General features: G+C 40.5%; 2 protein-coding genes across 5 annotated transcripts in view; one reads left to right on the top strand and one right to left on the bottom strand.

Annotated features, from left to right (window-relative positions):
• The window catches only part of PBRM1 (polybromo 1), a 59,047-nt gene extending 43,215 nt beyond the window's left edge, over positions 1-15,832 (top strand). The window contains exons 25-30 of one of the 4 annotated variants that reach the window (XM_009891240.1): positions 2,814-3,015; positions 6,895-7,053; positions 10,900-11,055; positions 13,473-13,543; positions 14,787-15,003; positions 15,337-15,832. In XM_009891240.1, the coding sequence (XP_009889542.1) occupies positions 2,814-3,015; positions 6,895-7,053; positions 10,900-11,055; positions 13,473-13,543; positions 14,787-15,003; positions 15,337-15,509 (978 nt within the window). In that variant the 3' untranslated portion in view covers positions 15,510-15,832. Of the gene's footprint in view, positions 1-2,811; positions 3,016-6,894; positions 7,054-10,899; positions 11,056-13,472; positions 13,544-14,786; positions 15,004-15,336 lie in introns of all 4 variants that reach the window. The other 3 variants (XM_009891241.1, XM_009891243.1, XM_009891242.1) reach the window with 3 other exon arrangements.
• Positions 15,833-22,095: 6,263 nt separating this feature from the next.
• On the bottom strand, positions 22,096-24,101 carry SMIM4 (small integral membrane protein 4). The gene is made up of 2 exons (XM_009891239.1): positions 23,951-24,101; positions 22,096-22,163 (listed from the first exon to the last, which is right to left on the bottom strand). Exons 1-2 carry the CDS (start codon positions 24,099-24,101, stop codon positions 22,096-22,098), a joined length of 219 nt encoding a protein of 72 aa, XP_009889541.1.
• Positions 24,102-24,343: the final 242 nt, after the last annotated feature.

Genomic DNA, 24,343 nt, shown 5'->3' with positions numbered 1-24,343 from the left:
CCAGATGTCCTAGAAGCTTTAGTATTAATTTTCTGATAAATGAATAGGAGGTAAATGAGGAATTGTGTGTGTGGTTATATGCAGCTTAAATGGGGGACTTTTGCCCCCTTCCCTTTCATGCTGTGTTTCTTACACAAGCCCTCATATTTATATAGCTGAGTATTGATGCAAGGTGAGGAACTGCTTTAACTGGAAATTGACCTAACCAAAAAAGTTGGTTTGCAACTGGGTTGAGCCCTTCATCCGTCTCCTTGTCTTGCCACATCCAAGCTAATGCCAGCATTAAAGAGGCAATGGGAATGACCTGCTGGGAACGGAAGGGAGTTTCAGACACTTTTGTAACTAGCAATGTGGATTTCTGCTGCATTACATTGACTGTGAAGTGACAATCTCATTGGTAATTGAAGAATGGTATGACCCCTGGATAGAAATAGCTGTCTTTGGATGTCATGAAAGAGTTGATGAAATTGCAAGCTTTAGCTTGGTTTGTGATTTTTGCCATGTGGGCAGACCACCAGATGCATTTTCCTGTGCAAGGTTGTGTTCCTGCTCTTGTTTTAACATGCTGAATTTCATCAGTAGCATGAAAACTCTTGCAGAGTACTAGAAATAAAAACATGTTACCAGCATTAACAAACTAATGTAACACTTTAAGAAGGGGAAGATAACTTTTTATAAATCAAAATATTACCATTGTTAAGCATTGCATCTGCTGAAAGCAGCTTAAATAGGGATCATTGGACATTACAGATGTCCTCAGACTTCCTTCTGCAGCATTCACTGCCTTCTGATCTCCTTTGCTTTCTGTCTTTCTACATAGCTGTGTTTTGCTCAGATTCCCTTGAGAAGTTTTATTTAAATACTAATGTATAGTATCTCTTTAAAAAGTCAGGTTGATAGTTGCATTATTTTTTTTTTTTTAATTGTTTGTGATGGGACAGTCTTGCAGAACTTTCAGGATAACTGGTGAGAAGTCAGGCTCAATGGGTGTATACCTTTAGGCAGATGTGAACTCAAGCCTACAACTTGAAGTAAAAAAAAACCAGCCAACCAACCAAACAAAAAAACCCCAAACCAAAAAACCCAACCCAACCAACCAACTAAAACCAAATACTGAAAACTAAAAATTTCAGAAAACTGAAAAGGATCAGTAGCAATGCATGCTAAGAAGGGAATGATGACACACAAGTGCCCTGGCAGATTCCTCACTGCTGATTTGGAAAGAAAAGGCGTGTTGTGTCTGAGCTGGCATTCAGAGTACAGTTTAACTCTGGTAGAAAGATAACTGACATACAGCACAGAAATAAGCTTTCTTCTTCAGATAATCTGTTCTATTTATGTCCCTAGTGAAAAGTGTCTTTTTAAACAGAGCTCCTAGGTAAAAGGAATGTGTTTGCTTCATGTTCTCTTAAATGTATAGAATTTTATTTAAGAACTATTAAACCCCAGAACTGTTAAACCTTTTTTCTCCCAATAACAAAGAAGCTCTTGCTACACCTAAGGATAAAAGGAGTCAGGACAAGTGAATATGTGGTATTGTGGGGCTTGACAAACAGAGCGTCTCCTGCTGCAGTTTGCTGTGAATCAACCTAAAAAAGAAAAAGATGTGGAACTTCATTTTTTGGTTTAGCGACATGGCTGAGAAAAGGCATAAAAGGGGATCCGGCTTTATTTCTTCTCTTAACACATCTAATATGTGCGGTTATCTCACTCAAATGGAAAAAAATCTGTTCATTTAAAAATATTTGTATGGCAGATGTAAAAGCATGGAAAACACAAGGATCAAATTCAGAATTCTTGCAGTTTCTCAAAGTCCTCTTTGCCCTTCCAAACTGATGGGTTGGCTTTTACATTAGATTACTGTTACTGAAACTTTTGCAAGTGCTGTAAAGGCAAAACCAGCAGATAAACTTGTATCTGTCTAAGTGCAGATGTATAAAATACATCTTTAGATTTTCCTGTTTCTGAATTGAGAACTCTTCATCTGCCAACGTGGGCTTGCCTGAGAAGCTGGAATGAGTTGTATGTGCCCTGTGTGTCATCCCAGAACCTGCGCGGAGTTTTCTTCTTTTATACAGCACATATAAATGTGCTGTGAACCTGTTGTGCAGGTAAACAGTGGTCAGCTTTGGGTTTTTCAGGGAGAAATGGCTACTTATGTAATGAGAGGTGAACACTAGAGAGAAAGGAAAGGCTGGCAGGAAAAATAGAGAGCGTGTAGGGAAGAAAAGAGTGGAAGATGGAGCCAGGGAGGGTAGGGGTTGCAAAGGCCCAGGAGGAAATGGGGAAGCATTTCCCTAAAATGTGCAATGGCAAATAAAATGTTTTACTCGACTTGTGTTGGCAATATTTCTGAACAGCATAATGCATGAATTCTGTGACATAACACAACTACTTTTATTCTCTTCTGGCCTTCCAAATAGTCATTTATTTGCTAGTCAGACTTTCTTAGTCCTGTCATTCAGTTTGGAATGATTTTAGCTAATAGTAAGCATTCTGTGTTGTCTTACTGAGAATCTTTTGAAGCCTCAGTTGTAAAGGTGACATTGTGTCTGGAAGGATTGAAAAGCATCAGAACGTGATTCTTTTTTTTTTTCCCACGTGTACTTTTCATAAGTGTGTGCGTATGCTCTTGTCATGCATCAGTAGATGCAGTCTCTCTTTAGGGGCTGTAAGGTTGGATGGTCTTTGTGCAAATATCTTCAAGAGAAATGCAGGAATATTTGGAAATACTGTTTCTTACAGCTTTGAATTTTGTATGTCAAGAAACTTCTCTTTTGTACACTTGTGGTCATAACTGCTTTTTCTCACAGTCCACTCCCAAGTCTGTTAAGGGCAGCACCAAGAAGGAGGGATCAAAAAGGAAGATCAACATGAGTGGGTACATCTTATTTAGCAGCGAGATGAGAGCTGTGATTAAAGCTCAGCACCCAGACTACTCCTTTGGAGAGCTCAGCAGGCTCGTAGGAACTGAATGGAGAAACTTGGAAGCAACAAAGAAAGCAGAATATGAAGGTAAATAAAAACTAAGATGCTGAACTCTTTTCTGCCTTTTTTTTTTTCTTTCTCAACACATCATTGCTGTTATTCAGATGACAGGTTTAATAAAAGAAGATATTTATGTTTGCGTTCTGGACGTACCTTAAAGAGACGTTCATATTGAGAGATGACTGAAGAGGAGCAAAGAGCGTGTTTATGTTATATAGTGCACAAGTGATAATTTAAATGTCTTTGCCACAAATAACCAAATTAACAAAGACCAAGAAAATGGGGATAAATTAGAAGTAAAATGGCATGAAGCCCCTGGGCTGGAAGTCAGTTGGAAAAAAGAAAGTGAAAGTTTCCTTAAAGGAGGACTGGGGGGAATTTTGGACAAGAAGCTCTTCAGAGCTGTAGCGGCAGGTAAGAAGGCTTACAGTAGGGTGGGAGAAAGTTCTTTGATTAACAGTACTTAGAGTCCTAAAAAGCTTTGGTAGAACAAAATCAAGGAATTTGTTATGATAATGTAATTAGATCCTATTGTTCGGTCTCAGTATTAACCAACAGCTGTAACTGAATTTATTAAGAGATTTCATATCTTGAAGTAAGCCTAGTAATATTTCATAGGCATGAGATACTTTAAACCTTTCTCTCACTCTTTCTTTCTTTCTTTCTTTCTTTCTTTCTTTCTTTCCTACTGATATTGGTCATTGTGTTTCAACTTTGATTAAAATAAAATACAATTGATCCTTAACAGCAGGCCCTTACCCAAGCCAAATACATTGGCTTAACACCCGTAGTTACTACTCTACTTAATAATGTGCCAATGCTTCAAATATAAACCCCATTTTTTTTAAACACCTGTTGCAATTTTATTGGAAGAAAATGCTACTTTGGATAGGAAAGTTTCAAAACCCTAGAAAGTTATTGCTCAATTAAGTTATAACTATGCTTTTTTTAAAAATGAGATTTGGTAGGTTTTCTGCATACTCATAACGTAAAGGCGGCTTTGATACTCAAACTAGAAGTTTGCATGCTATCACTTTCCACCCTCAGCTGTCTCAGTCCTTTCCAAATTTGCAGTAATACCTCTTTGCAATTTTGGAGAGTAATATAGCACCACTCAGCTATGTGCAAGTTTTCTTTGCAAGTGCTGTGAAGGGAAATGGTAATGCTCTTTCTTTCTGGAAATACTGTGGCCTTACTTTTTTCCTGTTGTAGTTTCCTTTTACACCCTTCTAGGTTCGCGTGGTACTTTTTATTGTCAGATCCCTCCTTACAGCCTAATTCTTAAGCAGTAGGATGGCTAACATGTCATCACTTCCTAGCTCAGGGCAGCTTGACGCCTTGCACTTCTGCAGGCAGGAATAGCTGTAACGTACTGGTAGCAACAGTGCCTGTCCACTATGTTAATGATGGCTTAAGTGCTTCCATTTTAATCCTCTTTCTCACTTAAAATTTTCCAAAGCTTTTGTATTTTGGGCTGCCGTTTCTCTGGGTTGGTGTCTGCCCAGAACTAGACTTCCTTTTATTTGGGTTTGAGGGTACGGTATGGGGTTACGAAGCGGCCAAGATGTGTTTGCTTACCATGTGTGAAAGGAGAGAAACTCCTCTCCTTCCACTGTGACAAGTCAAAATTCATGTGCTCTCTAGTATGGACGTGCACCAGGGAACAGGCATGGTTTGACACCTCAGTGCAAAAGTGCCTTTCTATGTTCTGGTGAAAAGTAGTTTGCATTTTAGATCCATTCTGACCCACTGAAAATTTCAGTTGGTATATCTGCAGCGTAATAGTTGGGGTTTTTTAGCAATAGCTGAGCAAAGAACAGGCTGCGTTGGAAATGCCTGCATGGCTAACTGTACTGTGAAAACTCCTCAAAATGAAACAAAATAATGCATGGGATTGAGGTAAAGGTCTGTTTTAAGAAAAAGCTCTGTTCAAAGCAGAATGTCTCTTTCCTGTCTCTTGAAATGTGTTGGAAATGTTGTTTAGATGATCTCAAGTCCTGGCCTCAATGATTTGGGTTTAGTATTGAGTATTAAGGTGAATGCTTAAGGCTGAACTTCTAGACACCTGCTACAATTCCCTTTGGCAGTGTTGTTTCATCTGTTAGTTCCATGGCAGTCACAGCATGGATAGAGATAGGTAAAAGTCCAACACTGTCCTACATCAGGTCCTTCTTCAAAGCTTAGCACTCTGAAATCTGATAAAACTGATTGCTTAACAGTAATTTCTCGTTCATCAGTGTGTCTCCAGAACTTTTGCTTTTGTCTGACCGTTTTTTTTTTAGCTGGCCTAAAGTAGGTGAGAGTCAGAACAGCTGCTTCATCTTTTCCACAAATGCTTGCTCTGCTCTGAAGAGGATTATCTCATTTTCTACTTCAGGATCTACCTTTAAACGTCTTGTGTATTTTGTGCTCAATCACATATGAGTTGCCTGTAGTAAACTTAGGAGTTTCTGTGCGTCGTCATCTCTTCCGGAATCACAGAAGTGAAAAGAAGGAGAGAAATGCCTTTGGAAATGAAATTGGTCTTTCAGTGTATAGAAGTAGTTCTAGAAGCTACACAAACAGGTTCTACAGGAGACAATTGCGTCATAGACATTTGAAGTCATATATTAGAGAAAATGAGTAACTTTTGGTAGGATGCATAACTTAATCTCCTTGATGAACTTCTTCTTAGCCTTTGTTTGACAGAGGACCTTGATTGCTGTTTTAGTGGCAGTTTTCATCTTTCACCAACTGCAAGAGAACATCTAGCCTTTTATTCACTGTTATTAAAATTTGCTGGAGATGTATGCTGCATTCATTTATTCTTTGTTGTTCCTCATTGCGTCAGTCAGATACAACGTTCGGAGTAAACAAATCAGCAACTTGCATGCCCCCAAAGCACCTTGAGTGGACATTCAGTATATCTCCTTTTTCGTTTGCTTGGGTTTTTTTGGTTTTGGTTTTTTCTTTTTTCTTTCTTCTTCCCATGACCCTTTGCCTTTCCCTTAATATAAAATTGTCCTCTGGTCAGACTCCCCTGCAGTAGATCTTTTGTTCTTGCAGTCACAGTGAGAAACTTGATTGAGATAATGACCAGATTCATCGTACAAAGGACACACATGACCTCCAGTGAGCAGCACAATGTGAGTTAGACGTCTTCAGAAAAAAAAAAAAAGCAAAAAAAAAAAAAAAAGCTCAAAGGGGACCAAAATGGGGAAAATGACAGAAAGAGGCAGAAGAAAATATTTTTGGTTCATCAAACTGCTGCTTGTTATGTTCCAAACACTAAGGACCTATCTACACTAGGGAAACTTTGCAAATACTTCCCGACTTTGCCACCACTTTTCAGCTGAATCAGTAGTAAGATACATGGGGAGCCCAAGAATAAATGGGCCGCCGGCTGGCACTGCTGTGTGCTATTTGCATCTTACTTTGTGGCACATTTGATAGACACGGTGCTTAAAAATTCCCGCAGCAGCTGGTAGCAGGTCTGCCGGAGAGCTGCCAACCTTGGCTGTAACTGGTTTAGCTGAGCCAGTGGTGTCAAAAGAGGGAACGTCTTGCCATGTTTTCCTAGTGCGGACCGAGCCTAGTGCTGGACTGCTGCTTCATGTTGGTAACACTGGTGTTATTATCAAATTTGTTCTTTGACTTTTTAAATTTTTATTTTATTATTTTTTTATTTTTATTTTTATTTTTTAGAAAAAGATAAAACTTTGTGGAATATTTTTCATGAAAGGTTCTCTAAAAGTCTTAGCTGCAGCCACATGAAATCAAATCATATGCTGTATAAAAAGATTCATCTGTTCTACTTTATATTTGACTAAACTATGCCAGTGTTTGACTAGTCCTTTTTAATGAACAGATAATATTTTGAAATTCTGGGTTACAAAACAGAACTGAAAATCTAAAATGCTTTTACAGAGCGGGCAGCTAAAGTTGCTGAGCAGCAGGAGAGAGAGCGAGCAGCACAGCAGCAGAATTCCTCCCCCCGGGCAGGCACTCCTGTCGGGGCTCTTATGGGGGTGGTGCCGCCACCAACACCAATGGGAATGCTCAATCAGCAGTTGACACCCGTTGCAGGTAAAACGTAGGAGCTATGACCATTTTTTCCTCATCCACTATATCAACCCCCTTCATAACTCTGAACACTCTCTTGGGTCACTTTGTTCTTATGGAAGAAAAAGCTCAACCTCTTCAGTCTTTCTTCATAACGAGTATACGTAACCGCAGCGGTAGCCTGATAGTCCCACGTTACTTGCTCCAGTAGTGAGTAGCCTGTTGAAAATGCAGGGAAAAAGAGTCCTCCTTGTGTGATAGTCCTGTTCTGTTTGTGTGAAGTCATGTTTATTTGCTCTACTTTGCAGAGTTTGTGTTTAACCCTGCTACGGCAGGAGGGGTGTGAGCTAAATACTCTTCTAGTGCATGCAGTGTCAGTGGAAGGGGTAAAGTAGGAGGCAAATTATTTTTTTGTTGCTGTTGTCAGGAAGGTGAGAGGCAAACAGAATCCAAACCAGATTTTAAATCCAGGCAAAAGCTTCCAGAATTGCTGATTAGGCACTGGTTAGCAGAGCAGACTTGGATCTAGAGCCGTTGCGGGAACAAATACGAAATGCCAACATATTGCCGGTTTTATCAGGTGATTTTCAGAATCAAACTGGGCTTGGAGAACTCTTCCACGAGGTCCCTGTTGCTGGGTGTTGTGCTCGTTACCAGTCATAATCTGACGAGTTCATAGGGAGTATGCTCTGAGTAAGTATTTTCAGGATCAGATCTGAAGACAATGTAGTCTGCTACTATTGATTCCCATTGTATGGGAATCAGCCGTGCATTGGTGAGAAAATGAATTAGATATGATGTGATAGGTTGTTTTCCTTCCCCCATTTCTAATTAAAATAATTAGATTACTTCAGTCAAGGTCAAAATAGTGCCAAGTACGTAAAAATGAGTATTCAGAGGTTTTTTGTTTTGAGTTTCGAGATTTTTAAACGTTCCCTTAAGGCATTCCAATTATTCCATTTATTCTTTTGTCATTTTTCTTTTTCTTTCCCGTCTCACAGGCTGTGGCCATATTTAGAGCTGACAGCCTGAAGTGTTTTTCATCTCGGTCTCTAAATCCCTTTTCAGTAAATAGGCTGCATGGATGTTTAAACTAAAGGCACATTCCTAATTTTGTTCCTGGTTTCCAGATTACAAAGCATTTGTTTACGCTGAGTTGCATTTTTCTTCTGTTGTTTTTCACTTTGTTCGTGGTGATTTTCCTCTGAACTGTTTGCAGTTAGTGTGTGTGTGTGTGTGTGTGTGTGTACACCTATCTGTGCATATATCAAGAAAAAAAAAAGGGAGCTTTCCAGTGCTGATCTTTTTTGTGAGTAACCTACCTCAGTCTAGAATATGTAGAAACGTCATCCTTTGTGGTTGTGTTTTCTTGGTTTGGTTCTTGGTTTTTTTGGCATTGAGTCACTTTTCCAGTTTTTTGGAGGTAGGCGTTGATGGACAGTAATACTTATTACTGCGCTCTCTTAAAACTTCTCCAAAAATGTGCGTTCTGCAAGCTACACATGCTAACTTACTTCCTGTGACAGCCTCCTCAAAATACAAAACCTGTATTTAAGACTATCATCTTATTCAAGCAGTTAAGCATTCAAGTCTCTTCACTTTGGCATTATGAAATGCTTCCTTAAAGCAGGTGATCAAGTGGATCTTTTTAAACTCCTTCTATTTTTGTGGCCCATTTTACAAACACAGTCTTTCATCTTTTAGTTTCCACAAGTCTTACTTAGAAGTACCTTATTCTATTGAGACCTCTTTCACATCCTCCTCCATTATTGGATTGCTTTTTTCTACTTCAGAGAATTTCTCCATCAAGGAAGTTCATAGAACTTCTTTATGGCCCACAGGTCCAAGAAATCTGGATACCTTCTGAGATGCATTTCTCTTAGTGCACAGCGCTCTAGTTTCTTGTGAATTGAGGCATTAGAAATGTTTATTTAATCTTACATTGTTGTAGTAAAAAAAGGGAGAAGTAGTAATTTGAGGACCTCATAAATCACAGCTGTGGGACCTAAAAATAGTTTGCCCATGTTTACTAGTTTAAAATCAAAGAGATAACTTATACATGCCGTATGAAAGTGGCTGCTCTTATAATCTTGTGATGAGCTACAAGAACTGATTTCTCATGGAGATTTGATGACAACTTTATTAATCCAGCCAGTTGTTGAGTATTTCATTTGGAAATGTAGAAATGAGCTTTTGTGATTGATAAATATGGGTTTGTTCCATTGGAGGTTTTCGTCTTTTGTTTTGTTTGTTTTAAAGCTTCAGAAGCGTATGCAAATGCATTGATGTGAATGGAGCTCGGGGTGCGCTGGAAGTACCAGGCAGCAGCTACAGTGATAGCTCTTTATTCTAGGGAGGCTTTTCTTGTTCTTCTTCTTTTGCTTTTTCCATTACAAATATGGATTTCACTATGTTAATAAGGAGGTACAGATGAGTTTCCAGACACTTGAAATAGTAGACCTATTTAATAAGCATCAATCTAGGTGTTCTCTCAAAATGAAGGTTTGAGGGAGATCAGTTCTTTATTTTCTCGTCGTTTGCTCCATGTAAAGCTTTTGGAATTTCAGGTTTCTCACCTTCGTAACTCTTCCTGAGGAAGTGACAAATTTAGCTTGTATTTTGGAGCTGCTCTATCTGTTTCAATCCTGAGTTCGTGACAGCTGTGTGTTCAGTCAGAGATGGTGGGAGTTTTCAGTCAATCTTAATCCAGAAATCCCTGTTCTGAAGGTTTCTTTTATGAGTTACTGGGAGCGTGGCAAAGCCTCAGTAGATGGTTTCTTGGAACAGACTGTAGAAACCCCAGCAATTTTGCATTTCTAAACTTAACTCATCTATCTAGACCTGCTTCTGTCCTCTGTCATCTTTTCATTGTCTTCCAACACCTTTCCTTGGTTACCTGACAATGCATCCATCTAAATTTAAAAGCCTAGAAAAGAGGTGAGGGATGAGCAAGTTACATTCCAGGACCTAAAAAACATAGTGGGGTTATATTGTGTAGGTTCACCTCATAGATAGCAACAAACCTGAGCCCAAACCTAGAGAATAAGCTCTAAATTGTCTTCCCTTACATGCAGAAAACCAAAGTTATGAGCAGCAGCACAATACTGTCTCCGTTGTATCGTTGATTTGCCTATAAAACACCTTGAAAACATTGCTAATGAAATTCTGTAAGGGCCTGTAGGTGCTCCTTGTAAATCTTTTTACTTTGGTCTAGTGCCGTGAGTGTAACTCACTGCAGCTCAGCACATCCAGTGCTGTCAGGTTTAAAATTTGAGTTACTTACTTCCTTAGTTTATACCGGAGATGGTTTAATAAAAATCACCCCTGTCACTGCCGTTAGTTATAAGTATGCGAATGTTGTAGGGCTTTTGTGTGTTAATTTTGAATATGCACTGCACAAAAACGTATAGGTTTTGATTTTTGTTCCAGTTGGGTTTGGTCTGCGAGGTAGCCCACGCGGCAGGGCTGTACGTGGAGCTTCTGTAGTTAGTGTTGTGTTCGGGGTCTGTATGCAGATGGCAGAGCTTTCAGCTGTATTAAAATTGCTTGCGTTAGTAACATTTAATCGTGGCTGAATTTATTCCTTGTGTTAACATATCTGAATATTCAGCATTTATTGCCTCATGAGAAACATACAAATACACTAAATACTAATTCATCAAAAGTATGGTGTTTCATATTTATAACTTTATTTTTAATTTTTGTTCATTTTTTGCAAGATACTAATTGTAGTATCGTCTTGCTGTACTAAAGGTGCTTTTGTTTGGTTTTGTTTTCTTTTTTTTTTCTTTTGTGGATAGTGCATGTCTTACTGTGTAGATCATATTGCATGTTATTGATGCATGTTTGAAATTTGTTGTGTCCTTCAAGGCATGATAAGTGGCTATCCACCGGTGCTGCCACCTTTGCAGGGCCCAGTTGATGGCATTGTTAGCATGGGCAGCATGCAGCCACTTCACCCAGGGGTGCCCCCACCCCACCAACTTCCGCCAGGTATGCCAGGCATCCCAGGCATCCCACCACCCGGTAAGAATGTCATCCTCATTCGCTCCTTATTTCATTTTCATGTACTTGCCGTTTAACCAGTTGTTACAGAAATTATCTGCACCTTGTTTTGGTCATAGCTTTTGTTTCTGAACATTGCAGGTTTGTTTAGCTGCAGCTCACACCATGCACTGCTGAATATATGAGGTAGATGCAAAATGTTGACAGAACACTGTGTCCAGTAAACCAGCAGGGAAAGGTTACTGGAGAAACGTGACTACTGCTCCAGCAGTAGTTCTGCTCCAGCCAAAAGACCTGACGATTGTGCTTGAGTCTATCAGAGGTCTGAAAAGCTGAAATCAGCCTGTTCGTATCCTTATTATGTCATTTCAACAGCATCCTTCCACTCCTCCTTTTCTTATTTAAAGGGCGCTTATAAATGACATACAGTGCTCTCATTCCTCATCAAACTCTTGTTTGGTATGTTAAATGTTTATCGGTAGTCAGACTGCGCTTAAACGAACCTGGTCACGCAAGATGCCTTGGCCACTGCGGCACTGACATGTGTTATTATGTTCAGATTAAACCTTGTTGGTAGAACAGTAACTGAAAACATTGGGGACAAGGTGAACTCAGTATACTATTGTGGCCAAATTTTGAATTGATTTTTGAGAGCGTATCTACTACGTTTGCTATTTTTTTGCCACACTTTTGATGAAAAGTGAGGCTGAATGAAACATAAACATTTTTCCTGTGGTAATGCCGTTAGCATGTGCCCATTATGGGGAAAAATGTTCATCCGCCTGCTGATTCTTTCCACTTTTACCTCGGGTAACTCATGTGCCTGTTTAAAAGATGTGCATCCCATATGTTCAGCAGTTAAACAAGCTGTGGACAGAAGTAGTCTTGTTTGCCCCCCCCTACTGCATTTGCAACTGTGTTTATCAAAAGCACTGTTAAGACTTTTATCTGTATGTAAATTATTTTGGGTTGGGTGGGTTGGGGTTGTTTTTTTTTGTTTGTTTGCTTGCATTTTTTTTTAAATCCATCAGTATTAGGTGTGCAGCTTGCAGCTTCCCTGGTGTGTAAGATTCACCATAATGTCACGTAGAGGGAGTAGGAAAAGAGCTGTGTGTCTGCGAGCCTGTCTCCGACCCACCAAGGCAGTGACATTTAGCACACATCAGCCAGTGCAAACGTTTGGGAGGTGAATCCAGGGCAATGCATTTCTTTGAAGAGTTTTTCCCACTGGAGAAGTGGGCTGCATGTATGGTGTTTAAAACTGAGAGGTTATGATTAGGGAAAAAAAAATGCCTGGGAATGGAGGACCGCACGTGAAGTGGTGCTAAATTGGGCAGGGTGGGCTAAGGGTGAAGCCATGCTCTGATGCTGGAAAGGTGAGGGTGCCCTCCTCCAGACCTCTTCGCTTTGGACCAAAAAAAATCCGTACCATATTCCACAACTTGTATTATCAATGTTTTTCCCAACTTCTGACTTGCTGTTAGTACAGGTACATTTAAAATGTGGGCTGTGATCAAGTGGAAAATGCATTCAAAATACGCTTTAGTGTGCAAAATGCAGCGGCACATCTTTTGATCACTGATACAGAAATCTGCATGCAAATTAAACCCTCAGGAAGAGCAGAGTTATTTGCAGCTTTTTCCAGTGAATGAATACGAGAAGTGGTATAAACAGAAAGAAAAGCAGCAGCACGCATAACTTTCATTTTTTTCAGACCAAAGCATCTGTATGTAAAATATCAGGAACTGCGTGACTCATTTAGCTTTGTAAATTTTTGTAAGACTTAACATAGAAACACTCTGTGCAATAGGGAAAAGCCTTAATATGTTTGAGAAAAACTAACAGGTTTTTATTTTTTTGAAATTTGTTTCAAATGTTCACCGGTCTCATATATAAGACTATTTAAGCTTAACCTGCAAGTTGTGTTTTATATTAGTGAGATCTAACAGAATTTTTGCAATGGCTTGGATTTCCTCCTGCTGTGAATATATTTTATAAAACTGAGCACAAGGAAATGTTAAATGTTGCTAAAGCAAATCAGCATTTCCTTTCTTAAAGGATTCCAGGAAGATCCTGTCAAGCCAAAGGTGTATATTATAAACGAAAAGATTTAGTCAGGCGATCACTAAGTAATGTGAAGAAAAAAAGTAACAGAAAACCAAAAGTTAATCACTTTGCATTTCTTTAATTAAGTTAATTCAACAGGCCACATATCAATGTTTGGTAGTTGTCATGTTGGCTTTTTTTTTTTTTTTTTTCATTCAGAAACTTCTAAATTGTTTTTTTATTGGGGGAGAGGGGGATATTTGAATGACGTACATCTGCTTAAAATAACTGTGAGCAATGATACCAAAGTATAAATTCTTACTATAAAAGACCAAAGAGGTGTTTGCCACCACTCTGAAATAAGACTAATTATTTTATATTTTGGAATATAGGTGTTATAGGCCAAAATGTGTCCCCCATGGTAGGCACTCCAGCACCCGGCGCAAGTCCTTTTGGACAGCAGGTGAGTCATTTTTGCATTATTTATGAGGCTCTAAGGCTCCGAATTAGCGTTTAAATTAGCATTTAAACAACATCTCAGTTAAGATGTGTAGGGTTGCACGTAGCCTTCCCAGGGAGAACATAAACCAAATGTATACTGATGTATTTAGAACCAGGTAATATTTAGAACCAGTTAATATCTTACACTCAGAGTAAGATATTTCTTGGTTGAATTGTTATTAGACTAATTAGATTCTGTCCAGTGGGATAACTTCTGCAGTATAAGCAAGACAGTGTTTTGTTTTCCTTCTACTAAACTAAGACGGGTCATTTCAACACAGTGTTAAACTGCTGATAATTTAGGTTTTGCATGCTTTGGTGATGCAGAGGGGATGCTGTCTATTTTCTCAGCCATTGATGACCGTTTGCTTCCATATTTCAAACTGACAAAGCAGATGTTCATCAGCAGTTCAGAATTTGTGAGTTTGGATAACAATGATGATCAGATGTTCCTTCTCAGTGATTAATACAGATGAAGCGTTCAGCACATTTCCAATTGTATTGACTAGTTTTTTGCATCATGAAGAGAAATGTGATTTTGGCTAGCGAGCTTAAAGAAAAACAGAAGTTGAGTGGGAAAGCAGTAAAGTGTGTACGTCATGACATTGAGTTATTCCAGACCACAGGATATCTGTGCTGCGTCCTCAGTACGGCTACTTAATCACAATGGTGGGAATTCTTCTGTGTGGCTCTGATTATTTTTTAGTGTGTGTGTGTGTGTGACTGTGATTTTTGCCTGACAGTGATTAGTGTTTATTCTGTGGAAGTATCACAGTCATCCAAGGATCAGGGTCAATTTGGATTGGATGCTTTAGGGGTAAACCCTGCACTTCACAGACCACACGATTTATGATCAAATTAGAGAAAACATGAAATTAAAAGGAGGCAAAAGGGGTAATTAAGGGTAATAGGACAGAGGAGAAATGGTGATAGTAATCAGAATATGTTTACATGTTAGATTAGAAATATGAGCAATGTTGTCTGCTAAAAACGAATATGGTTTGTTTGCACTCCTCTCTGTGCATCTCGGTGACCACAACAGATAGCCCTGGCTGAAGTGGGTGTCTTCAGGAAAAATTTCCTTATGCCTTTGCTCATAACCTGTTTTGAAGCTCCACTGTATGAGGATGACCTGATGCACAGATGTGAAGCGGCTTCCCTGCCGTCCCCCAGGTGTGATCTCTCCATCGCTTTTGTCATTGCAGATAGGAATCCTTGGCCCGCCGGGACAGCAGGCACCCCCTCCGTACCCCGGCCAGAGCCCAGCAAGTCAGCCAGTTATGCAGCAGCCCACAACTCCCATGTTCGTCTCCCCTCCACCAAAGACACAGAGGCTTCTTCATTCTGAAGCCTATCTGAAATATATTGAGGGGCTTAGTGCTGAATCAAATAGTATTAGCAAGTGGGACCAGACCCTTGCAGGTAAGGCTTTTGATCACAGAGTGGGATGTTTCCAGACAGAACGCGCTTCTCTGTAACCATTAATATTTTTTACTTTTATAGAAAACGCGAAATAAACCTGCTGCTTAATAAAATGTACACATGCAAGTAGTTGTTAAAAACAAATCAACAGACTGGAAATATATATGTTATCAGCAGACTAATTCCATCGACGTTGTATAAATCTAAGACTCAATTGTATGGGCTTAAATATAGGGGTAAAAGTTATGCTGTAGAATTATACTTGCCTTTTTCAAAAAAATTGTTGTGAATATCAAGGCCGGTAGATAATTGGACCATTTCTTGACCTTCCAGCACGAAGACGAGATGTCCACTTATCAAAAGAACAGGAGAGCCGACTCCCTTCACACTGGTTGAAAAGTAAAGGGGCTCATACCACAATGGCTGATGCATTATGGCGTCTGCGAGACTTGATGCTACGAGACACCCTTAACATCCGTCAGGCGTACAACATAGAAAATGTTTAGTTGCATAATTGCTTCTTTCTTTGATACCGACATATAAGGAGTTTTGTGGAACAATAGCTGTTTTAGTTACTGGGTGGGGAGAGATAACCGACAATAATTTGTATTGCATTTTACTGTACATTGCAAGACCATTTTTATATAAGGACACTTTTAATAAGCATATTTCACTTTTTGTTATATTAAGTTGACTTTATCAAATACACGGATTTTTGCATATGTTTTCTTTGTTTGAAAGGCGATTTCATAATTGGTTAAGTGTAGTCAAGGATTCATCTTTCTTATACTTTATTGCTGAGAATCTGATGCCATTGTTTTTATATAAAATAAGAAAAAAGAAAACAAAGTATTTACAGATTGGTACAGTGGAATGTGAAATTAGTCATAGTTTACATCTTAGAAGAACGTGTGTACATGTGTTTGTGTGTGCTAGCCACTTCCAGCAGAAATCTCGCTTGGATGTGAACAGGGAGGATCTCTTAAAAGAAGCTCAAGGTAAGATGTGCGTTGACACTAGGGAAGAATGACATTTCAGGTCAACACCGAGGCAGCTGAGTGGGTCACAGCAATCATGGAAGTGCTAAGGTGGACGGGACAAGGGTGTCTTGACCACTAATGTTGTCCAGTCCTGTCCAGTTATTTAATTGTGTAGCCAAGGCCATTGTGATGCTAAATCAGTAACAGAATACATGTGCGGGCATGTCCTTAGCCGGAGAAATGCTTCATCTGCCTTGACCTGCTCTGGGGGTTCTGCGATGTCCCTAACAGCGAGCAGTGGGAAGGGGAAGCTTCCTCTCTAAGCAATTCGGCATGTGGGAGAGGCGTGCAGAACCTCAAACCAGTTCAGGTCTTGGAAGGTAAGTTAGAGGAGGAGGAAAGTTGAGTTCTTTTGGTAGTGAAGTAACATGATGTTTTTAAATTCACGTATATTCTGTTAATGATTGGGCATTGTAAGACGTTTTTGTATGCCTTCAAGTGTATTGATTCACCTTAATGAAAGTTTTGCAACGCAAAATTTGAGAGAAATTTGACACTTCAATTAACTTCAAAGTAAAATACTACTGTATGCTATGTGAAAGTTCAGCATACCTAGTATGTTGGAGAAATAGAGTACTTTCATTGCAGCCTTCAGAGGGTTTGAGGCTTTTTTTTTTTTTTTTTTTTTTTTTTTAGCTAATTGAGGTAGGTGTAGACTCTTCTTGCCAAATTTCAAGGTCGTGACTGCCTTCTGCTAAAGACTTACCTGTCCTTGTAACTAACCAACCTTTTGAACTGCGAAGTTATTTGTTTAAAGGTAAATCCTTTCATGTATTTAATTTTCGAAAAAGAATTAATACTTTTGGATTGCATTCAGTAACTGGGAAGGCTATATGAATTTGAAAAAACTGTTGGCATGGACATGATCACTGCAACTCAGTCCAAAAGAACGGATTTACTGATATACTTCATCTTACTGCTACAGATGTTCATCATGTGGAAATGTTTTTTAAAGTCTAATAGTAAGAACATTTTTATTTGAGTACATTTGGCAGAAGGTTAAGTATGTTTCTCAAAATACTGGATATCTTGGGTTCTGTTTTACTGATATAATTGATGAGGGAAGTGACACGTGCAAGTATAAACTGTTACTTAATTTTACTGGCTAATTCCTCTCCCTCTCCTGTTGAAATCCTCCAGTCATTGCACAGAAAACCAAATTACAAATAGGCACTTAAGGACAGTTTAGGTCAGATGTGCAATGGATGTGAAGAAAATAGAGCTAAGCAACGTATAGGGAAATTACAATTTTGATCTCTACAAGTAGCACACCTGTGGTACAGAAATTCTTTATCGGCCTTTGTAAATGACCAAGTTTATTTAAGTAGAAACTGAATAGTCTTAGACCACCCCCGTATATACAATATCATCTTAAAATGTGTTTAAATTACCATAGGCTTTGCAATTTTTAGCCACAAAGATGGGACATTGAAGCGAATCAGGCAGCAAATCCTAGTTTTTGAGTATTGGGAACTATCATGGATTGTACTAATACACCACCAGATTCTCCTGCTTCTCAGCATTAACAAAAATTACACCAAAGAACCTGGGATGGATTTTAGTTAAGTTATTGTTTTATTTATTTTCTTTTGAGGACTGGATGGGACTCCTTTGGAGCCTGTATAACTCAGATGTTTAATTTATCTGAAGGTCAGTGACGAGCAGACTTGCAGCACTGGCTCTCTCCGGCCCGAGCAGCTGAAGCCCTACTTTCACTGCTCTTTCCGGCCCAGGAGCAAGAGATTGGAAGTGCAAACGAAACCTGGGTCCTCCCGCAAGGCAGTGCAGAGCACTACCGCTAAGCCACTGGGCTGGCCCTAACCAATTATTTTAAGCTTTGTTTATTTATTTCAGAATCATGTCTCTCTACGTTGGAGGCATTTCAGTTGATTGCAGTAAAATTTAGGATATAATGGCTACAGTCTAGAATTCAAAACCAGCAAAAGAATCTGTTTTCTGACTCTGGTTTAAAAAAAGAAAAAGACATGTCTGTCTGTCTTTCTCTCTCTTTGTGGGTGTTTGAACCCCTCGTTTGTTTTCCACTGCCGTTCATTGTACTGGCATAAACAAAACTTTCATATTAAAATAAAGGTATGTATGGGAAATGGTTGGCTTCTGTGAGAGTGGAAAAGAGATTAATCTAGGACCGGTATTTTCATAAACCAGTTGGAGATGACTAATAATTATTTGTTCTCTTCCTCAGTCCTTCCCTTCCATGAGAAAATTTACTGTTTGTGTAAAAATTCAAAACGTTGATGTTGGTGACTTTTTTTTTCAGCATATGTTTTCGGACCTGGTTAATCCATGCTTGGCTTTTCATTAGATCTTGTACTCCTGAAGGTTAAGCTGCGAACCAGGTTTATAACATGTATGTACCATCACTTTGTTTACCTGAGTCTTTTTAATTTGAATAAAAATAGTTTGCAAAGTGTTTTGGATTAACCAGGTTTGAGTGTCCCATCAAGATTTCTGTTAGGATTTTATTTCAAGTAATTCTGGCTGTTGCTGATCCAGATTTTACCAAGTCCTTGGTATGTACGTGATTGTGTGTGGGTAAAGAATCCTTTTCATATTGTCCTGTGTATTGCAAGACATGCTCAGAACAGTGATGCTGGAAAATATGGTTGAAAATTGAGCCATAAGAAGCATGAACAGTAAACCTTGAAAAATATGTGATGCATTGGGAACAAGCTGAGTGGAGATGACACGATTCAGTCAGTCCCAGTTGCCCCCATATTAATTGCTTTGATAATAAACAGCAAGCCTTAATTTCATACTGGAAGCTGACCTGGTTCAGGACTCTCTTTTATGTAGCTGTATAATAAAGGAAATTAGAACAGTAATATGGAAAAAAGCATCTTTTACACAATAAAATTAAAATCTAGAATGGAAGTTTTCTTTAATACCACAGATGGCAAGGAAAATTAAGCAGTATCAAGTTCTCAAGTCTCAAGGTGCCTCTGACATACAATTTACAAAGAGCTATTCAAACAACCAGAACAGATAGCATTATATTTAATTAACATGCATTTGTGTCTTGGACCCCGGGGATAAATGCTGCCTGTCATGCAGTCTGCCAGCTTTACGGAACTCCACCTTTCTACAGTTTGATGGTGGATGGTGCAGTTGCACAGAGGAGACTAATTCTGATCATCCTCCACATCTTGTTTGCTCAGTCTGAGATACTGAAAATCATCCGTAGATGAGAGATCGGTCCTTCCTGCACCAACAGGGATCAGAAATCCAGTGCAGAAGTGTGGCCATGCGGATTACCATCTGTTAAAGGAAGCAGCAGGAGAGACATGAAAAGAAATGGAGAAGAATGCACTGAAGTGCACAGCAGAACCAGTAACCTGTGTGGCTCAGCCCAGGTTAAGCGAAGCCTGATGAAAGCCTTGGACAAAAATGGTGAAGGATGGTTGATCCTTCATGAAGTCTGTGCAACTGTCTTCAGGGAGTGCCCAAATTCAGTTTCCATTGGATGATTTTTGGGAGGACTATAATTAATCCTTGTGCTTGTTGCAAAGTACCAACATCCAGCAACAACTTAAGGAAATTCCTTAGCACCAGTCATCCCACCAGTGCCTGTTGCAGATTTTTTTTTGCACCTCTCTTGGAAGGAGCTGGGGCTGGCCATAACCAGAGCGCAGCTACAGTTTTGTATCTGTGTATGAAGTCCAAAGTGAAAGCCTCCACTGAAAGTAATAAAAGTTTTGCTCCCGGGAAGAATTCACCAGTATGTAACAGAAGACTCTTTCTTCCTTTTGGTATTCTTAAAAAGCTGGGACAAAACTCTGCTGCACCCCTGTACCAGGAAGGAGTACAGGCTGGGCACCTACTTCCATTATCAGAACTTCTTTTCAGTGCTTCCCTGGCTTGCCACAGTGTCTTTAAGCAGGCAGCATCCTTGGCTGCACAGCAGCAGGGAAGTGATCAACAAACAGATCCATTCTTTCCACAAAATCATTCTGAATCGGCAGTGAAATCATCCCCTCTCTAATGCTGGAGTGGTGAGCCGCATCGCTCTTACATAAGTATCGCTCACTGTTTGCAGATGACTATTTACTGCTGCTGCATTAGTGAGCTGAAATTTTCCATGCTTGATATGTATATTGGCATGACTTCTACAATTTGGATGGTTTTCAGCAGAAATGCTTTGCTAATTCTCAGAATGTCCTGCTGCAAAGTGAACACATGAGACCGCTGCTTCTAGATGCTGAGCTGTGTTCTGGGCTGACACCAGATGAACTCCCTGAAGAAGGAACAGACGTGCTCAACCCCAGAACTGGCAGGGGCTCAGCAGCGCTTAAAACGAAGGCCGTGTTCCTGGCTTGCTTCCGCAGTGCACAACAGCAGCAGCGGTGTGTTCCCAGTGCTGGCCTGAGCTCCGAGCCAAAGGAGAATTCTTGCTTCTGCCCCGTTGCCCACCACCATAGTAGACGGATGGGGGGAAGGTGGAGGACGGGAGTCAGAAAGAAGATGGGAAAGAGCACAGAACTAGGAGTCAGCTAGGTCAGGAAGACCGGTGACACAGAACTCCCTGACACCAGACTTGTCGTGAGCGACTGCAGCCTGTCTCACTTTCTGTTTACCTGGCTGGAGCCACCCAAGATATCATCCAGACATGCCTGGCACTCTCAGCTGCAAATGGGAAACAGTAATAAGCAAGAGCTCTGAAATGAAAAATTGGACCTTGACTTACTGACGTCTGTGAAACACTCTGCTACTATTACAGGAGTGCTGCAGGGAAGCCGTGGGACTTCTCACAGCAGGCTCCTGAGTATATAGAAGTAATGAGGGCACGGGGCTCTCCCTAAAATATAGATAGATATACAAGAAAAACTTATTTGTTCTATGGAAACCAAGCACAAGAGTTGCAAAAGGCTCAAAAAGTAAAGGCAGATGCGGCTAAACCTCAGAAATTTTCAAAATCTGGCTTTTTATTAATGCTTTATTCTTTAATGTATTGCTACAGTCAGGATTTACTTTAGCGCAATGATCTGATCACCATAACATCCTTAAAACAGCCATTGTCTCTTTAGCTGATAAAAACTTACTTCTGAGGAAAAAGGCCGGTAGGAATTAGCACAGGAATGCATGTAAGTGTATGAACTTCCTCAGGTTTGTTTTTAAGCTGATCTTAGAAATTGGCTTATTTGTGGAATCCTCAACATATACACATACCATCAGAAATAAACCAATTTCATAAATATACAATCCTCACTGATCATACTGCACCAAGCACTGACATGCTCCCACGTGCCTGAGAGCCATTGCCCCTCCACTGGGGAGTAGAAGGTGTCCAGGATAGAGCAGTTCGCTCTGTTTTCTTTCTCTGGGGAGAAAGAAACCTGCAAACAGAATTCAGGTTTGCCAACACTGCCTGCGTTGCACATTCCTCTAAACTTGTGCCTGTTACCAGGTAAATGCATCAGACTTCCCCCTCCCCCCCAAGCCCTCAGCTCAAAGCATCGTTAGAGTAGCAACAATGGTTATTACAGCACTTGTAGGCAGCGGAGCCTGAATGCACGGATGACTTTCCAAACAGTGTGGGCTGAGTAAACATTGAGCAGGCAGTCTGTGTTCATTTTATCTAGTTAAAATTATACCACACTGGAAAGAAAACAAATCCAATTCCAGAGCAGTTTTATCAGTACAAAGGAAACTATTTCCATTGTGCTGAGATACTATGTATGCAATATGTAACATTTCTTTCACAAGAGTGGTTTCTCATCAAGCAAAGAGGTCGCCAGACTCTGTTTATTCAGTTCAGTTTATTTAAAAGTACTAAACAAACATCAAATAAGTGGCAGAGGCCTAAACACAATGAACTCTTCACTACTGTATTTGACTTAAATAAAAAATATTAAAGATATGAAGTAGATGGAAGAATAAAACTGCCAAAACCGTCTGAGAATGTATTACACAAATTTGTGGATTACAGTTCATCTTGTAGAGACAAAAATCTTCCCCTACCATCAACATGGCAGTAATGCTTCTTTGGTATTAATAGAGTCGAAGCATTGAGGACCTTCGCCTTGAAATATTTCAGCTAAAATTCATTTTTTTCCATCCTTGCCTCGTACTGTCTTTCAGATCGTTTCCTACGGTAAACATCATCTGCCAAAAAAAAATTTTTTTATGTTAGCGTTTTCCAAGTGCAAGGTACTATTAAATGTATGAAGCCTGTCATGATTTTTTAAACTTTTCAATCTAGTTTTATTTTGCAGACACTGACTGACAGGCAACTGAAAATTAAAGCCAACACAAATCCTTATTACCACTTAAAAATAGCTCATGTTCTCCCTCCCATCCAGGCTAAAGTTCTTCCCATCAGTCCTGATAAAATGTTTTCATACGAAAATTAAGTTTCCAGTGTGATGCAGTCATTTCTGGTCTACCTTCCCATGAGGGTAATTAAAAACACAAATGCCCAAAGTGGCTGAAGCCAAAGGGAAATGAAATTATAGGCACAAAGTCAATGCCTGAGGACTGCCAGCATTGCTTCAGTATTTTAGCTTTTTTTTTTTTTTTTTTTTTTTTAAACAAAACACAGGAATATAGCCACCTTCATAGTCTTCCTAGTTGTTCTTCCTGCCTCCCCTCACCATGATCACCCCTAAATATCCATCACCAAATAAAATCTCCTACTGACAAAAAAAAGAGAGGTTATCAGTCTTGCACATTATCACTTTGCTTGGATTATGGAGCAGTAATAAGGCTAAACTGGACAATTATTACTGTAGTACAGTATCCTTTAGGCATAGCAATATTTTTTTTGGCAGGAACGTAAGGCTTGAGCTGAAATGTAACTGCTGCTACACAGATGTGCTTTAGTTTCTAACCTGACTTTATTACTATACAGGTACGCCTCCAAAATATTAAACTGAAAAAAACCACAACAAACCCAAGCCTTCAGAAGTGAGCAAAGCAGCAGTTTTGTTTGCAGTGAGTTTGTCAGCTATGGAAATTGTATCAACTTGTTTTATTCTGCAGGAGACTCAACTAGATTTCCCATGAAAATGAGAATATTCTCATATAACACACAATAGAGCTGATTTCAGAAGTACACAAAAATTTCTAGCAAGGTTTAGAATCATAGAAATGTCTGTGTTGGAAGGGACCTTCTAGTTGGAAGGAATCATCTAGTTCCACACTCCCTGCCATGGGAAGGGACACCTTCCACTAGACCAGGTTGCTGGAAGCCCCATCCAACCTGGCCTTGAACACCTCCAGGGATGGTTTCTTAAAGGGAAAATGCTTTAACTTCTAGAAACTGAGTGCCATTAACTAAGTTCTCACAACTCGTATTCATACTTCTTTTTCAATTAAAAAAAGTCACGTTTCAGATGAACCCACACCTACACTTAAATTCCGATAACCCTGGTGAGTCTTCTTCAACGTGGAAAGAAAAAAAAATTTAGTATTCTAAACCCAGTTGTTTTGTTCGTTTCTGCCCAGTGCCTTGTGCTAGGGAGGCAGAACCTGGAGTGTCACACCCTGCGCTACAGGGAGAAGTGCCTGACTTACTGATTATCTTTAAAATCCTCCAGCTGAGCACCCCCCACACACACCAGACCCTGCTAACAACTTGTTGAGGTGAACCGCCTCCCTCGACGTTCACCGCTAGCAGGAGCTGTGGCACCCGGTACCGGATCAGACCGGGGGGTGCTGGGGGGTGATTATCTTTAAAATCCTCCAGCTGAGCACCCCCCACACACACCAGACCCTGCTAACAACTTGTTGAGGTGAACCGCCTCCCTCGACGTTCACCGCTAGCAGGAGCTGTGGCACCCGGTACCGGATCAGACCGGGGGGGGCTGGGGGGGGGATGCGGGGGGCAGCGGTGACTCAGCAGGCAGCGGGCCTCCCCTCGGCCCCCGCACCGGGGGTCAGCCCTCACTCACAGAAGGTCTCCTTGCCGATGCGGACGTTGATCATGAACCACTCCATCGCTCCCCCGAGGAGGAAGAAGAAGGGCAGGAACCTGTAAACCCCGAAGCGCTGCTTCCCAGGCACCAGCTGCAAGAGGCGCTTCACCCTCTTGCTCACCAGCATGACCGGGGCGGGATCGGCGCCTTCAGCGGTTCGCCCATGAAGAAGAAAACAGGAGGAGGCGTCTGAGGGGCGGAACGGGACGAACAACGGCCCCCAGCGCCAGGCGGTCAAACCGCCACCGGCGGGCCAAGCCCGCTGTGGGAGAGCCCCAGGCGCAGGGCAGCAGCCCCCCGTTTTCCCCGTTACGCTGGTAGAGGCGGGGAGGGCGAGAAGCGGGTCGCCCGGGCCTAGCTTCGCCCCCC

The sequence above is a fragment of the Charadrius vociferus genome, unplaced genomic scaffold (genome assembly GCF_000708025.1).
Source record: "Charadrius vociferus isolate BGI_N301 unplaced genomic scaffold, ASM70802v2 scaffold758, whole genome shotgun sequence".
In the NCBI taxonomy this organism is placed as follows: Eukaryota; Metazoa; Chordata; class Aves; order Charadriiformes; family Charadriidae; genus Charadrius; species Charadrius vociferus.
This window is presented reverse-complemented; position numbering and strand designations above follow the sequence as displayed.

What these genes read in the sequence shown, in the direction of transcription:
- SMIM4 (XM_009891239.1), bottom strand. Translation starts at nt 24,101, where the DNA reads ATGCTGGTGAGCAAGAGGGTGAAGCGCCTCTTGCAGCTGGTGCCTGGG. An exon ending in CATCGGCAAGGAGACCTTCT is followed by an intron (nt 22,164 to 23,950) that starts GTGAGTGAGGGC and finishes TTTTTTTGGCAG; the next exon opens with ATGATGTTTACCGTAGGAAA.